The sequence below is a fragment of the Scylla paramamosain genome, chromosome 43 (assembly GCF_035594125.1).
Source record: "Scylla paramamosain isolate STU-SP2022 chromosome 43, ASM3559412v1, whole genome shotgun sequence".
Lineage (NCBI taxonomy): Eukaryota > Metazoa > Arthropoda > Malacostraca > Decapoda > Portunidae > Scylla > Scylla paramamosain.
Window position 1 is genome coordinate 9,469,784 of NC_087193.1, and position 17,500 is coordinate 9,487,283.

The 17,500-nt window shown below is 44.2% G+C and overlaps 1 protein-coding gene across 1 annotated transcript in view; it reads left to right on the top strand.

Annotated features, from left to right (window-relative positions):
* The first annotated feature begins 5,523 nt into the window (after positions 1-5,523).
* Positions 5,524-17,500, top strand: part of LOC135093567 (HMG box-containing protein 1-like) — a 96,624-nt gene continuing 84,647 nt past the window's right edge. Inside the window, exon 1 of the mRNA XM_063992934.1 lies at positions 5,524-5,609. Within this exon, the coding sequence (XP_063849004.1) occupies positions 5,539-5,609 (71 nt within the window). The 5' untranslated portion in view covers positions 5,524-5,538. The remainder of the gene's footprint in view (positions 5,610-17,500) is intronic.

Sequence of the window (17,500 nt, forward strand, 5' to 3'; positions counted from 1 at the left end):
TAATATCTTCCAATAAATTCTGTTCACCTATTTATAGAACCGTAATGACTCCAGTCAAACACGAAAAAAAAAATAAAAACCCTTGAAAACCCTAAGAACTTCCAGTACAGCCTATTAAACTATCACTAGAACTATGAAAACAGCTTTGGTAACCTAACATCTTCCAACAGAGCCTAGTAAACTATCAACCTAATCATAAAAAAATATCTAAATCCTACCAACTCTCCGTAAAGTCTGTTAAACTAGCACTAGAATCACGAAAACACCCTTATTAACGTTGACAACTTTCATTACAGCCTGTTAAACCCTTTCACTACTGCACAGAACAGTTTGCAGCACCGAAAAAAATGCGTGAAGAGTCTTTATAAGCATCTTCAAGAAAGTTATGGGTGAAAAGAATACATTTTGCAATTAACACCCAGTTCAAAGATAGGATGTGACTGTAAAACAAGCAAAGATGTCTCACGGTAACTGGTAATTAAGGAAAGGTGTACCGAGTGGCAGTGAAAGGAATGAATGATTAATAAAGCCTTTTAAAAATAGATACGATAAGGTTATAACACTCTTGAGAATAGGGTCATAGTAACTTGCCTGTAAGAAATACCAAAGAAGGTCATAAGAAAGACATGACCTTCCGTATTGCTTTAGAAAATCACCTGTTCTCTTTCTGTGATTTTTCTTCGTTAGGGAAATTCCATTCTGCCTCCAGCCACGGCTCCCTTCGCTCCTGTGTGTCCTGGATCCTGCTTCAGTAGTGCTATTCATTCTCTCTCTCTCTCTCTCTCTCTCTCTCTCTCTCTCTCTCTCTCTCTCTCTCTCTCTCTCTCTCTCTCTCTCTGTTCACATCCTCTTTCCCTTCCCCTTGCACATTTTTCTTCTTCTTCATCATCATCATCAAGTTCTCCTCCTCCTCCTCCTCCTCCTCCTCCTCCTCCTCCTCCTCCTCCTCCTCCTCCTTCTCCTCCTCCCGCAGAGAGAGCCAACTCGTTACCCTGGAGAAGAGCAGGTCTGTGTGACTCCTTCCCTCCAGCCAATCTTTGCAGTGACTTCAGGATTTTCCCACGCTTCCTCCCCTCGCCCCCTTCTGCTGGTGCTCTGGTCCACGCCCCCCTTAGACCCCTGCAACGCCCCCTTTTACCCCCCAGCTCCCTCTCCTCCCCCTCTCCCTTCACCGCACACCTGAGATTAAATATGTTAATTTGTGCTTGTTTACCTGAGAGGAGTGTGTGTGTATGTTGGTTCTGGTTCATAGAGGAAGGGAAACTGCATTATCTATTGTCCTCTCTCTCTCTCTCTCTCTCTCTCTCTCTCTCTCTCTCTCTCTCTCTCTCTCTCTCTCTCTCTCTCTCTCTCTCTCTCTCTCTCTCTCTCTCTCTCTCTCTCTCTCTCTCTCTCTCTCTCTCTCTCTCTCTCTCTCTCTCTCTCTCTCTCTCTCTCTCTCTCTCTCTCTCTCTCTCTCTCTCTCTCTCGATGCCTCTAGGATCGTGCTGTTTATGGTGATGGTGGTGGTAGTTATGATGTCAAGAGTAGTGGCCGTGGGTGTAACAATCGTAATGTTTCTGGTGGAAGTATTGGTGGTGGTGGTGGTGGTGGTGGTGGTGGTTGGGGTAGCGGGGGGAGAAGGATGCTGGTGATGTTTTAATTTTTGTTGTTATTATTATTGTTGTCGGTGGTGGTGTTGCTTTTCGTGTTAATGTTCTCATCCTCTTCCTCCATTTCCTGTTTCTATTGGATTTCCTGTAAACAGCAGTAGTAGTAGTAGTAGTAGTAGTAGTAGTAGTGTTGTTGTTGTTGTTCATATTGTTTTCAGTGTTAATAGTGGCTGAAGTAGTAATGTAGGTGGAGGACTATAAAGGAGGAGGAAGAGGAGGAGGAGGAGGAGGAGGAGGAGGAGGAGGAGGAGGAGGAGGAGCCTGAAAAATGTGGATATGATGATGACGTCAGATGGGAAGAGGAGGATGAGAGAGAGAGAGAGAGAGAGAGAGAGAGAGAGAGAGAGAGAGAGAGAGAGAGAGAGAGAGAGAGGGGGGGCAAATATGTATGTGAAGGGAGATGATGTGTTGAAGGGAGGGAGGGAGGGAAGAGGGAACGAGAGTGATAAAATAAGAAAGGGAAGACCAATTGAAGGGAAAGGATGGGAAGGGAAGGCAATTATATAAGATGGAGAGAGAGAGAGAGAGAGAGAGAGAGAGAGAGAGAGAGAGAGAGAGAGAGAGAGAGAGAGAGAGAGAGAGAGAGAGAGAGAGATGGTGATCTACCCCTTCACTTTGCTTTCATGTAACACTGTTTGATAACCGTGGGAAGATGTTAGCATTATCTTTATTACTCTTGTTGTTGCTCTCATATAGTGAAGATCAACGCTTTTTTTTTTTTATTTAGTAGTTAGATACTTTCCGTTTTTTTTTGTTCACTTGTTCTTATATATGCATCTCTCTCTCTCTCTCTCTCTCTCTCTCTCTCTCTCTCTCTCTCTCTCTCTCTCTCTCTCTCTCTCTCTCTCTCTCTCTCTCTCTCCCTGATAAATTAATCCTTTCCTTCCATTTTTGGCTTGTTTTCCTGGAACAGTCCACGCTACGCCCTCCTTGATACTTATTTGTCAAGAAGATCTCTAAAGACACAGGCGTTAATAGCCTAAGTGAGGGCTGCAAGATTTATGCTGTGGCTTTAATAAGTAACGGAGCTTCATGGTAAACACTCGGGTGAATAATGCATAGTGTCTCAGTGGCGTGAATCCCGAGCCCCGCCAACTCCTTGCTCTTAATGTAATGCCTGTTTGCGCTTTGTCACTTCAAGAACTACTCTCATGCATCACTGGATTATAAGTCTGTCTGTAAATTTGAATTCTTGCTTCTTTTGTATAAACGTATGTGTAAATGTACAGAAATTATTGCTTCCATTTAACATGTCTCGTTTTATTTTGAGTTACTGTTATTTTCTGTCGCAGACTTACCCAGAAAATATGCATTTGTCTCATGTGTTTCTCTCTTTCTCATTCTTAAGCTCTCAAATATCTCATTAAGAAATGTATAACTAAAGAAAGCGAGTAATATTCATTTGAACACTACGTAGAAATATAGCTTTAATTTCCTTTCTCACTTATTTATCACAAATTCTTCACTTTATTACTAACATGATGCTGAAGCGTGAATCTTCCCTCAGGTATAGAAGATAAAAGAACCAAAACAAAACATGATACCTTTCTGACACAGCATTTGAAATCAAAGTAGTCAATCTTTTATCACACTAGTAGAAAAAAAAATATAAAGGTATTTTGAACCTAAAGGGGAACACAATATTTTCAATACCCTCATATAGCAAAAGCAAAACAATTTTCTTACATACACTATTTAGACGTAAAGAAAACACACACACACACACACACACACACACACACACACACACACACACACACACACACACACACACACACACACACACACACACACACACCAAAAGAGAAAATATAAAAACTATTTTAAACTTTATGGAAACCGAATATTCTCAATGCCAGTATATAAGGAAAACAAAGCACAATATTCTTACATACATTACTTAAACCCAAAGAAAACACACGCATACACACACACACACACACACACACACACACACACACACACACACACACACACACACACACACACACACACACACACACACACACACACACACACACACACACACACACACACACACACACACACACACACACACACACACACACACACACACACACACACACACACACACACACACCAATACCAGCACCTGCAGAAGAGTAGGAGGCGAAGTGCGCGTGGTGGCTTTACGTGTTACGAAAACAAAATAGCACTTTTCACCTCCGAAGAATCAAGCCTTGTAATGTCTATCTTTGGGTTTGGGGTGAGTATACATACTTTCTAGGCTTAAATACAGGCTTAAGATGCTGCGGGAACAGGCTAAGGACGGGGGTGAGGGGTGAAGGCGGACCGTGGGATGGGCAGGTGTTAAAATTACAGGTGTAGAACGGATAAAGTGTTAAGAAGACTAGAATTTAAGGACCACGTGTATGAAGAACAGGTGTTTGGCAAGACAGGTAAAGGTGAAGGAAGTGTTGGGAGAGAGAGAGAGAGAGAGAGAGAGAGAGAGAGAGAGAGAGAGAGAGAGAGAGAGAGAGAGAGAGAGAGAGAGAGAGAGAGAGAGAGAGAGAGAGAGAGAGAGAGACCTGGACAAAGAAAAAAAAAAAAACAGAAGCAGACTGATGAAAAGACAGACAGACGGTAACAAAGCCAGACAGGTAAAAAAGACAGACAGACAGATTAGGAAAAAAAAGACAGGAAAAAAATGAGAAAGACAGAGAGAGAGAGAAAAGAAAGAAAAAAAAAAGCACAGACAGACAGACAGACAAAAAAGCCACACACACACACACACACACACACACACACACACACACACACACACACACACACACACACACACATACACTCATCCATCAAGCCCTTTACCAACCCTTCTAGACAGACAGAGAGACAGACATACCATAAGGGAGAAGGAGGGAGACAGCTATGTATGCAATGAGGCAGGTGTTTGGGGGAGACAGGTGCGAGGTAGGTAGACGAGCGGTATGCAGGACAGGTGTTGTGCGGGAAAGAGACAACAGATGATGCTCGTTCTTTCTCATGCGTCCTGAGCGATACCTTATATGCGACACACAAGACAAGGGGTTACGATACAAGACAGGTAGATGACGAGGAAATGACCCAGCGTAGGGTGAGGTAAGAACGAACAGGTGAGTGGTAGGGTGAGGCAAGTGTTTTAGGGAAATGAGATAGTGAGTGGTGTGTATCTGGATGGCCTGGTGAGGTACAGTGTATTAGCTTGTTGTGTGATAGGCCTGGGTGGTTTTACTGTGCATTATGGGTACTTATGTGTGCGTCAGAGGTTTGTTTAAAGGGAAGTGAGATGTTGTAGGGTACGAGAAGCGTGTTAGTATGCGGTAGCTATGCGGGATTAAAGAAATTCACGTGGTTTTTGTGAGATTTTATCTGATGCAGGTGTGTGGACAAGAAAGAGAGAGAGAGAGAGAGAGAGAGAGAGAGAGAGAGAGAGAGAGAGAGAGAGAGAGAGAGAGAGTGAAAGGTGTGAATGCTGCTGGAAGAAAGGTCGCCCATGACAGGTGTGACTCTTTCTATCGCTGGGGGTGTTGGTGCTCTCATAGCCAGTAACCTTTATGCTGCAACACACTTATGCAACACTGCTACGGGAATGGAAGCTTGCCCTCCCTGCCTTCCTTCTCCTTCCTCCCTGTAACCCTTCCCTGATAGGACTCCTGTGCCATAAACTACACATTTTTGTAACCTTATACTTAGAAATCCCTCGTATCGAATCTTCCTCCTCCTCCTCCTGCTCCTCCTCCTCCCCCTCCCCTCAAGTAATTGTCCACCGAATTGCCCAAGGCCAAAGGTAGTGTTTTTGGGGAGACCTGTGAGCGGGGCGTTACGTGGGTCAAGTCTCTGGGTATCTCGCCTGTGCCGCTGCGCCTCCCGATACTCATTTGGACTCATGTTGCAGGACGCGAGTGAGGAGGCAAAGCTAACGCACGCACGGACGCCTCCATGGAACCTGTCTAAAAAGTGGTGAGTAACAATCTCGCAGCGGCCGTATCACTTGCAAATGAGCAGAACACAGGTGTCTACCTCGCCGCGTCACTCTGGCGCCGCGAAGGATGCCAGCACGCGCCACTCCAGTCCTTCCTCGCCTCCTTCCTCCCACTCCTGATGCCCGTGTGCTCCTTCACTCCCCGCTGTCCCTCTGGCCGAGTGTCCCTCTCACTCCCTCATTCATCGTGGAGTGGCGGAGGGCCGTGGTATCCTGCAGGGGCTAGTCTGGATGGGGTCGATGTGGGCTGTGCAGGGGACGGCAACATCCCTCAGCGGGCCAGTCTCCTAGGCGCCTGGAGCTCGGGGTTGCCAGCGCGTATTTTTCATCCTCCTTAAGGTTTATCCGGGACCCGACTTTCTCCTTCCACACTGTATACGTAAAAGAAGGCATAAGGAAGGAATCCCCTGCGTAAATTTAACAGTAATGCATTGGCGGTGTCCTGTGGCAGGTGAGGCCACGGGGCGAAGGGGGCCCGGTGGGTGGTGGTAAAATCGAGGTTGTGGCGGCGGCGGCAAGAGACAGGTGGCGCAAGGTGAAGCCGTGGCTAGCGACTCCCCGGCATTACATGAGACGCTTTGGCCTTATATAGGAATTTCCTGGACAATTAGCCATAGTTAGGAGCTTGGCCATATTAGCAGGGGGGAAGGCCGGCCTGCACCTCCCCCACCCCTGCGTGATGACCTGCCTATCCCTGCCCCCTCTCAAGTCTGCAATAGCCTGTAGAAGTAAGAGGAGGAGGAGGAGGAGGAGGAAGAAGAAGAAGAAGAGGAGGAGGAGGAGGAGGGTTTGTAACACATCTTCAGAATTTCATTGTTATTCTGACTGGGAAAGTTGTTGATGTTGGTGGTGATGGTGATGCCTGGAGTAGTAGTAGTAGTGGTGGTGGTGGTGGTGGTGGTGGTGGTGGTTGTGATAGTGATGGTAGGTGGAGATGGTAATTTTGGTGTTGATAATGGTGATGGTGGTGATGGTTGTAGTTGGTAGGATTGTGGTGGTGTGGGTTGGTTGCTGTAGTGATGAAAGGTGAAGGGGAATAGAAGTGTTGATGGTGACTACGATTTATGATGGTGGTGACTGGTAGTGGTGATGGTGGTGGTGGTGATAGTGAGGGGCGAAAAACTGGTGATGATGGTGATGATGAAGGATGAAGGTCCGTTAGTGGAGGTAATAGTGAAAGAAGTAGTGACAATAATGCTAATGGTGGGAATGAAGGGAGTAGAAATAGTGATAACAGTGATGCAAATAATAATAGTGATAGTGAAGGCAGAAGGAGTCATGATGATGTGAAGGGAGGAGTGGTGATGGTGATAGTGACAGGAGTAAGAGAGGTGATAATAGTGAAGCGAGTGGTGATAGTGATGATAGCGAAGAGAGAAGTGGTGATAGTGGCGATGGTGGTGGTGGCGCGTGTACCCTACAGTACCCTTACCTGGCGGGGTACAACCTGCCCCTAACAACGACAGGTGCACAGGTGACCATGCCTTGCCCTGCACCTGTGGCGAGCAACGTGATTGGCTGTGTGTGTCTTATGTGCTGGTGGCGGTGGTAGTGGTGGTAGTGGTCGTGGTGGTGGTGGTGGTGGTGGAGGAAAGGAAGATGGGGAAGGAAATCAAGAAAACTTTATATTTTGTGGTTGTATATCCGCTCTTGTCTTGCATCTTTTGGGTCCTTTTTTGCAGTTTTCATGTATTTTGTGTTTTTTTTCTCTTTCTATCTCCCTCCTCCTCCTCCTCCTCCTCCTCCTCCTCCTCCTCCTCCTCCTCCTCCCTCTTACATTTTACATTTTTCACTACATTCTACAACACGCATGCAATGTTATACGGACAACGTGTGTGTGTGTGTGTGTGTGTGTGTGTGTGTGTGTGTGTGTAGAAGTTTTTAAATGAATAGGATTTATACTTTTACTACTATTACTTTTACGCTTTACTACTTCTACTACTACTACTACTACTACTACTACTACTACTACTACTACTACTACTACTACTACTACTACTACTACTACTACTACTACTACTACTACTACTAATACAACCACCACCACCACCACCACCACCACCACCACTACTACTACTACAACTACAACTACTATTATCTCGCAAGGAAACTCTAGAAATATATATGAGTAAAATAACTAAATTTCCCATTGCTTTGCGCTCAGTGTCACATAGCATCGCTCAGGTCTTTCCATTACAGTCCAGAAAATAATATCATCTTTCTCTTGTGTCCCAAGCATTAAGATCAGTCCATTCTGAGAACCGTGAAGGATGCTTCGATCTTAGCCGGAGGAAGGGGGATGGGATGTCATGGAGAGGAGAGGAACGGTTTCTCTCCCTTCCCTCCTCTCCCTCCATGCCCTTCCTCTCCTTCCCTCCGTCCCTCCCTCCCAACCTCCTTCCCTCCTCCAGTTCTTTCGTCCTTTTCCTGATCTTAAATTATCTGTCTTAGTGTGGAGTTCTATTTGTTATGTGTTCTCTCTCTCTCTCTCTCTCTCTCTCTCTCTCTCTCTCTCTCTCTCTCTCTCTCTCTCTCTCTCTCTCTCTCTCTCTCTGGAAGTTTTTGTTTCTCTCTTTTATTCTTTTCTTTCATAAGCCTTTTCTTTCTCTTTCTTTCTTACTTTTCTCCGTCTCTCCTTCTTATTCAGAGTTTTTATACAGGCATTTTTTTTTACTGGAAATATTTGTTTTTTTCAATGTTTTTTATTACTTTTAGCGCTTTCCAATGAGTTTTTACCCAACAGTTTATCTCTCATTTGAATCCAGGGTATGGCGGCCAAGAGAAAAAAAATATATATAAAAACGAAAAATTCTCTTGAAAAATATAGGAGAGCGATGTATTAATGACAATGAAACACACACACACACACACACACACACACACACACACACACACACACACACACACACACACACACACACGCACTGACCTACTTCCTCTTAGTGAAATGCAATTACTTACCAGAAGCTTTCTCTCTCTTTGCCTTATTTTCATCCCCTACCAACCACCGCCCTCACTCTGTTATTTCTTGTGCCGTTTCTCCCCAAGCAATCTTATCACACCCATTGTCTTTCCTCTTGACGTCACCTATTCATTTCTCCTTTTAGTTTGCCTTGATGTAGGTGGCGCTGTTGTATATAAGTCTTAAATGTTTGCTTTTTTTCCTTATATGAGTCATACGGAAGTTACGAAATACACATGTGGTACTGTAAATGCGTTTTCATTGCAGTTTATGCTTACGATGTGGTGTAGCCGTGATGCGCAACATACCACGATAACCTCCACTGTTTCTTTTATTTACCTCTAATTTTCTTAATCCTTTCTCTGCCTGAAGATTTTTTTTTTTTCGTAATATACGTACTATAGTCTGTTAATTATTTTAGCCTAGAAAATTAAATAAACTACCTTCTCTCTCTCTCTCTCTCTCTCTCTCTCTCTCTCTCTCTCTCTCTCTCTCTCTCTCTCTCTCTCTCTCTCTCTCTCTCTCTCTCTCTCTCTCTCTCTCTCTGTGTGTGTGTGTGTGTGTGTGTGTGTGTTTCAGTTTATTTTTGTAGCATAAAAAACAAAATCAACCACTTATTTTTTCTCTCCCTCTCTGTTTCCTCTTTATGTCAGTTGTCTACAGCAGCCTCAGTGGTGAAGGCCGACCAGTAATCTGACAAATCTCACTACGAAACTCGAGAGGTGATAGATTCTTAGCAGGTCAGAGGACATCGTGTCTTTCTGCAAGTCTCAGTGTGGGAGGACGACCACTAATCTGTCAATCTCCTTACTTAATGGGCGATAGACTCTTAGCAGATCAGAGGGGAGGATTGAAGGGAGGACACTTAATATTCTAAAGTGCTCAGGCAAGGTTACTGAAGTTCAGAGTGAGTTTGTTTATCTACTGCCATGATTTCCTCTGTTTTGTAAGAGATTGTGGACAGGATGTGACTATCATGTTCCATCCTCTTGGGCGCCCATCAGCTGTGGCGAGTGTGGATGATAGCATGTATGTGATCTAGCCGTGACACGTGTTGTTGTTGTTGTTGTTGTTGGTTGTTGGTTGTGGCTCGAATGCTTTATAAACTAACGTGCTCAAATTATAAATAAATGGGAGGGTAACGTATATTTTGTTGTCATTGTGTGTGTGTGTGTGTGTGTGTGTGTGTGTGTGTGTGTGTGTGTGTGTGTGTCCTTGTCAGCGTCTGAACACGATTATTTTCTCCCACCTCCTTTCTCTCATTTCCTTACATATTTTATCTTATTTCTTATGTCTTTTCCTTCGCTTTTCTATCTTCCTATACCACGTTCTTTCTTTTCTCTCCTCTCTTTTATCTATTATCTTTTATCTATTATCTTTTATCGTTTTTTCTCTTCTTATCTCTTTCTTCCTCCTCTTTCCTTTCATTATATTGCTTCTCATCCCGTTTTCTTTCCTCTTTTCCTTTGTCCCGTTATCTCATCTCTCCTTTGCTTCCCTTATTTCCTGTTCACTATCCTTTCCTAGTCTTCTATATTATCTGTTTCCCTCCTCTCAGTTCTCCATTATCATATCCCGTCCTGTGTTATCCTCTCCTCTCCTTTCCTCTTGTCTCTTCTCCCCTTCTCCATTCCTCTCCTTTTCCGTCTTCTCTCCTCTCGCTTCGTCCCGTCTCGCCTCCTCTCCTCTCCTCTCCTCTCCTCTCCTCTCTCCTCCAACCACGCAATCATTACCATTTTCCCTCCATACATCCTTTCCTTCCCTCCACCGGCGTCCACGCATTACCATTTTGCCTTACCTCTCCATTCCATCTCTCTCTCTCTCTCTCTCTCTCTCTCTCTCTCTCTCTCTCTCTCTCTCTCTCTCTCTCTCTCTCTCTCTCTCTCTCTCTCTCTCTCTCTCTCTCTCTCTCTCTCTCGGTGACACAAGATTAAAGAGAGAATGATAAGAGAAGATATAAAAGATAAATAATGAGGAAATAGACACAAAAGCAAGAAATTTGATGAAAAACGAAACTAGCAATAGCAGAGAGAGAGAGAGAGAGAGAGAGAGAGAGAGAGAGAGAGAGAGAGAGAGAGAGAGAGAGAGAGATAATAGGGAGAAAAGTTTGAAGCCTTAAATCTCTCTCTCTCTCTCTCTCTCTCTCTCTCTCTCTCTCTCTCTCTCTCTCTCTCTCTCTCTCTCTCTCTCTCTCTCTCTCTCTCTCTCTCTCTCTCATCCCTCCCCACACGAATTAGCCAGACTCTTCCAGGTAGACTCTCGGCTCACCTGTGGTCGCTCCTCCCTGCTGAAAATTACCTGAGGGTGTGAGAAGCCGTGTTTTTGTCACCTTGTGGACCTCTCCTAATGGGTTGTAAAGATGGACCTGAAAGTTGGGTACAGTGGGCCTCAGACTTGCTATATAGTTTGTTTTCTTCTTGTTTTATTATTAATTGTGTTTTTGGAGGAGTTTTCTGTTTTTTTTTTTTTTTTTTTGTGAGGGTGTGTGGGGATAGTTGTGCGTGTGTGTGTGTGTGTGTGTGTGTGTGTGTGTGTGTGTGTGTGTGTGTGTGTGTGTGTGTGTGTGTGTTTGTTCGTTTCTTGTTGTTGTTTTCTTTTTTTTTGTCTGTCTTTTCTATGCTTTGTTTTTTTGTGGGTTTTTTTTTTGGTTTGTGTTGTTTTTATATTAGTTTTCGTTTTCTGGTGTATTTGTCTTGCCTGCGTTTTTTCTTTCTTTCTTTTCTTTTTTGTTTTATTAGCGTTCTTCTTTTTACTGGTTTCCGTTTTCTGTTGTTGTGAGATTTTTCGAGGCATTTTTTGTTGTGTTTTTGTTTTCAGTTGATTTTTTCTCTTTGTTATTCATGTTTCTTTTCCTTTTTTTCTTATTACTTTTCGTTTTCTGGTATTTTCTTGAGTTTTTTACTTATTGTTTTCTGTTTTAGTGTTTTTTTATGGTGTTTTTTTGGTACATTCTTCTCTCTCTCTCTCTCTCTCTCTCTCTCTCTCTCTCTCTCTCTCTCTCTCTCTCTCTCTCTCTCTCTCTCTCTCTCTCTCTCTCTCTCTCTCTCTCTCTCTCTCTCTCTCTCTCTCTCTCTTTGCGTCACCACAGTACCTTGCCGTACCAGAGGGAGACAAACTCGTGCGGGGAATAGTGACGAAGGCGCTAATGGTGACGCCCCAATTAGCCTTTAGAAAGTAGAAAAAAAAGAAGAAAAAAGCTGATACAGAAGTTGGCGTGAAGTTAACGTGAGACTAAATGAATAATATTACCTTGTTTGTTTTGTCATTTATTGTATTATTCATTCTATTGGGTATTCATTGCACCATTTATCGCTGTAAGAACGACGTGTGTGTATGTCTGTATGTATGTATGTATGTGGACTGGGAAATGAAGTAATCTGAATGAATAAACAGAGACAGGCAGTTAGATAGAGAGGTAGATAAGTTTTATTGACCGCGAACACAGCGTTTAGATAAGCACACAACATCAGTGGTCAGATTTGTAGATATGATGAGGTGGTTTGTAATTGGAATTTACAATGCTGCGTAAACCATCAAACATCCATAACTAGATAAAGAGGTGGTGAGTAGGGCCGCTGACTGGAACGACGTGAGAAGGGTTAAGTAAAGTAGGGAAAGGAGAACACAGGAGAGGAAAGGAGTGGAAGAAGAAATGGAAGATGAAAAAAATAATAAAGAAAGATTAAGTAAAGGAGGAAAGGAGGACACGAGCGATAAAAGGAATGGGAAAAGAAATGAAGGAGAAGAAAGAATAAAGGTGGATTATTTAGATGAAAATAAAATGAGGAAGATGGGGAAGGAGAGGAAAAGAGGATGAAAAAAAGAATAGGAAGAGATAGCTGGGGGCTTTGGATAAAAACAGAGATAAGGAAGATAGGACGAAGAAAGGAAGATAAGGAAAAGAGAACTGAGAGAGAAATAAAGTGAAGAAAATGGGTCAGGGAGAGGAAGGTAAAAAACGAAACACATCTTGTAGGAAAAGAAGAATGAAAGGAAACAGAAGGATAAACATTGGCATAGAAGAATGAGAGGAGGGAGGTCAGTAACTGGAAGAGGAGAACAACAAAAGAAAGATAGGGAACACTGGAGCAACAAAAAGAATATTAGGAGGAAAGAGAGAAACGCAGAGAACGAGGAGAGATAAAAATATCGAGGGAGAAAAAAATGGCCATCAAGTAATTAGAAAGATATGACTCTGAAAAAGAAAAGAAAACGAGAATAGAGAAAGTAGGAAGGAAAAAGGGAATTAGATATGAAGCGAAGGGAAGAAAGGAAGGAAAGGATGGAATGAAAGAAGAGTGAATGAAGAATAAATGCCATGATTAGATGGAAGAGGAGAGGAAGAGAGGAAGGCCAGTGGAAGCGTAGAGGGAAGAAAAGATGGAGGAAGGAAGAGGAGAGAAGAGATTGAAGATATATAGAGAGGGATGGAAGAAAGGAAGGAGGGAGAGAGAGAAAGGAATACAAGATGAAGTTGGAGGAGTAGAGGGAAGAAGGGAGGGAAGGAAGAAGAGAGAAGAGGCTGGAGGTATGGAGGGAAGGAAGGAAGGAGGGAGAGGAGAAAGAGACAAGATGGCACTGGAGGAGTAAAGGGAAGGAGGGAGGGAAGAAGAGAGAAGAGATTGGAGGCATGGTGGGAAGGAAGGAAAGGAAAGAGGAAGGAAGACAAGATGGAGCTGGAGGAGTAGAGGGAAGGGCGGAGAAGAGATTGGAGGCATGGAGGGAAGGAAGGAAGGAGAGAGGAAGGAAGACAAGATGGGGGCTGGAGTAGAGGGAAGGAGGGAGGGAGGGAGGGGGAGGGGTGAGGTGGCAGGAGGGAGGGAGGCCGCGGGCGTCTGGGTCCACACGGTAGCCGGCTGGTGGTTCCTGGGCGAGATGGAGCGGCGATAAGGCTTCCTCCAGCACGCGTCGCCATTTATCTGGCGTCCCATGATTACAGACATTTAGCGTCCGCACTGCTGGTTTGTTGGCGCCTCCACTTCGCCACGCTTGCTTGAAGTAACTGAACTCCACCTCTCGTCCTCTTTTTTTATATATATATATATTTATGTTTAGTTTTCTTCTCTCCTTTTCCTTTGCAACTGCTATCATAGTCCTCATCTTCCAGAAATTCCAGTGATCTGTCGCTGGAAGGATGAAAGCACCGGAGCGATCTCTGTTTCTTTTGTTATTGTTGCTGGGAATTGCGAGGTGTTTGTGGCCTCGGGAACCAGCGGGTCTCACGCCTCAAAGTGAAGTGTTATGTCGTACATCAACTGCAGGAGCCTTTTGGCCTCAGAATAATGGCGTAGTATTGACCATGTGTGAAGAAAATAGTAAAGCCTCGCGTCTCGGAGGAACACCGGAGTGGTGCCTCGCTGCACACTGAGGCCAAGGGATATTGTGAGCAGAAAAAAAAAAAACTGTTGTCTTATAAATTAAGCGAACAATGAAGCTTGTGGTTTAATAGAAGAGTGAATTTATGAGTCTCTTAATAACAGTAACACTTCAGAGACTTACAAGACTAACCAGTTATTATAGACTGAAGGAAACTTGAATCCTATATAAATGTAAAAAAAAAAAGGAACAGGAAAATGTTAACGTTGAAAAAAAAAGTAAAGCTCGTAAAGTAACTTAGCTTGAAAGAACAACAAATTTACATAATTTTGAATACAAAAGTGCCGTCGTAACTTAAGAAACACTTGATTTACATATCTTAAAATAACACCGAGATCTCACAACTGCGAAAAAAAAAGACGAATATGAATGTAAGAAAAGAATTGCGTCGTGTCTCAACCTGCAAAGTACCACGTAAGAGAGAGAGAGAGAGAGAGAGAGAGAGAGAGAGAGAGAGAGAGAGAGAGAGAGAGAGAGAGAGAGAGAGAGAGAGAGAGAGAGAGAGAGAGAGGAGTAACTGAAGTCAGCCAAGCGTCACGGGTCGTCACCAAGATCACCACTTAGGCAAGCATTGAAATCACTAGACGCGCCGTTCTTTATTCAGTCCTTTTTCCCCCACTGCTCCTCCTCCCCCGGGCCGAGGAGACGATAACCCTCACAATGGGCCGTTCCTCGCCTCGCCTCACCACAGGACGCGTCATGCCTCCCTCTTATCTAAATTGAATCTAATGTGTACGCCCCCTAAAGAGTGCAGAGCCACGCGGGGCCCCTGCACTACCTAGCTACTGGTGGTGCGCTACTCACACCACCGCCACCGCCACCACCACCATCACCACCACCACCACCACCACCACCACCACCATCATTGCCACAACCACCACCGCCACTGCCATTGCTGCTGCTAGTACTGTGTCATTAGTTGTTGTTCTACTACTACTACTACTACTACTACTACTACTACTACTACTACTACTACTACTACTACTACTACTACTACTAGCGATATGTCAACGCTTGAAAAGGAAAAAAATTGAGACTGTGAAGGAGTAAAGGAGTTTGTGAGCTTGCTGAGACAAGTAAGAAAAGAAGGTGGAGGAGGAGGAGGAGTAGCAAGTGGTAGTAGTGGAGGAGCAGGAGGAGGAGGAAGAGGAGGAGGATGGTAGTGATGGTTGTAGCAGAGGTGGCGGGAAGGAAGAGAAGGAGGAGGAGGAGGAGGAGGAGGAGGAGGAGGAGGAGGAGGAGGAGGAAGAAGGGTATAAAGAGTAAGGTTGATAATGTACGTTCGAAGAGGAGAAAGGCATGAAGGAAGACGAGCCTGAAGAGGAGGAGGAGGAGGAGGAGGAGGAGGAGGAGGAGGAGGAGAAGGGGGAAGGATCCAAGAATAACAATGAATATGGGAATAGAAAGAGGTGGATACGAGAAAGAATGAACATAGAGAAGAATAAGACGAGGAATGGTAAAAGAGAAGGGGAGGATAAGTAACTGTTGAAGAGAGGTGGTGGGGATGGCGATGGTGGTGGTGAAGGTAGTGGGGAGGTGAATGGGGGAGTGGAGGAGACTGTAGTGGAGGAAAAATGTGCAAACGTCGTGGTGGAGGACTTGGACAAGATAAACGAGTTCTCTTTTTCCACAACAAAAACATGTACTGCAGTTTATTTTTTTTCTCTCTTCCTATTCTCTCTCTCCTTTCAAAACCCAGTCCTGGTTGTTAGTGAAGATTTTTCTCTCTTTTTTCCCCATCTTTTTTTCTCCCACACCTGCTGGCCGCCGCCGCTGCTGCTGCTGCTGCTGTTCTTGTCGCTATCAAGATGAGAAGTAAAGGATTATTTTGACACCTGTGCACTCTTAATTGGCGCACACATCACACCACACACACGCACACACATTCCTCTCTCTCTCTCTCTCTCTCTCTCTCTCTCTCTCTCTCTCTCTCTCTCTCTCTCTCTCTCTCTCTCTCTCTCTCTCTCTCTCTCTCTCTCTCTCTGGGGTGAAAAAGCACCTTACAACCAGCTTCATTACGGGCCCGCCAGGTTGGGTTGAGCCTCACGTCCAGCCGAGCACCTCCTTGCCTGATTACACTGAGAGGAAGAACCACAGAGAGGATCATAAACTCTAATGAACTGCGGCTTGGGTCATGTCCCTGCGAGATGCTGCTGGGAGGAGGAGGAGAGAGGAGGAGGAGGAGAGGTGGAGGAGGAGGGGTGGTAGTAGAATTGTAGTTGTTGGTTGTATTTAGATTCGATTCCTTATCCAGTTGTTTGTCTGTCTTTTTATTTATTTGTTAATCTCTCTCTCTCTCTCTCTCTCTCTCTCTCTCTCTCTCTCTCTCTCTCTCTCTCTCTCTCTCTCTCTCTCTCTCTCTCTCTCTCTCTCTCTCTCTCTCTCTCTCTCTCTCTCTCTCTCTCTCTCTCTTACTACCACATTATCTCTCGTCATTCTTCATTCCCTTCCTCCTCTTCCCATCCATCCTTTCCTCCCTTCCCTTCCTCCCTTCTTCCCTTACTCCCTTCCTCCCACTAACCCTCTCTTCCATCATCCCTTCCTTTCCTTCTCTGTTATTGGCCTCTCCCTCATTCTCTCTCTTCATTCTGATTGTGTTGTGACCAGTTTTCTCTTCCTTCTTTGTCTCTTGTTCTTTCTCGTCTCCTCGCCTTTGTCTTTCTTCACATCTCCTCTATTTATCTTTTGTTTTCATTTTTTTCGCTCTGTGTTTTTCTTTTCTCTTTTTCTCAGCACCTTGTTCTCATTTTGGTTTTCATCCTTGACCATCGCAGACGTTATCAAAGCCTTACATTGTCCTCTGTTCTCTCTCTCTCTCTCTCTCTCTCTCTCTCTCTCTCTCTCTCTCTCTCTCTCTCTCTCTCTCTCTCTCTCTCTCTCTCTCTCTCTCTCTCTCTCTCTCTCTCTCTCTCTCTCTCTCTCTCTCTCTCTCTCTCTCTCTCTCTCTCTCTCTCTCTCTCTCTCTCTCTCTCTCTCTCTCTCTCTCTCTCTCTCTCTCTCTCTCTCTCTCTCTCTCTCTCTCTCTCTCTCTCTCTCTCTCTCTCTCTCGAAAATTTCAAGATAATTTATTCTTTTGTTATTGAGGTTGGTCAGGTTAGGTTAGGTTAAGTAAGATCACGTTAGGTAAGATTAAGGCAGGATCCGTTATATTAGATATGGTAAGGTTAGATAAGATTATTTGGTCAGGTTTGGTTGGGGTAGGTTAAGTAAGATTTTGGTAAGGTATGACTAGGGTAGGTTAGGTTAAGTAAGGAAGGTTAGGTAAGATTATTCTGTCAGGTTAGGTTGGGTTAGGTTAAGTAAGGTAAGATTAGGGTAGGATACGTTAAGTTAAATGAGGTAAGGTTAGGTAAGGTTATTTGGTCAGGTTAGGTTGAGTTAGATTAGATAGTGTAAGAATAGGATAAGTTAGGTCAGATAAGGTAGGGTTAGATGAGTTTAAGCAAAGTTATGCCAGGCCAAGTTTGGTTAGGTGAGGTAAGGTTAGGTTACGTTAAGTTTAATTTTCAGGAAGCGTTTGGAAATTTC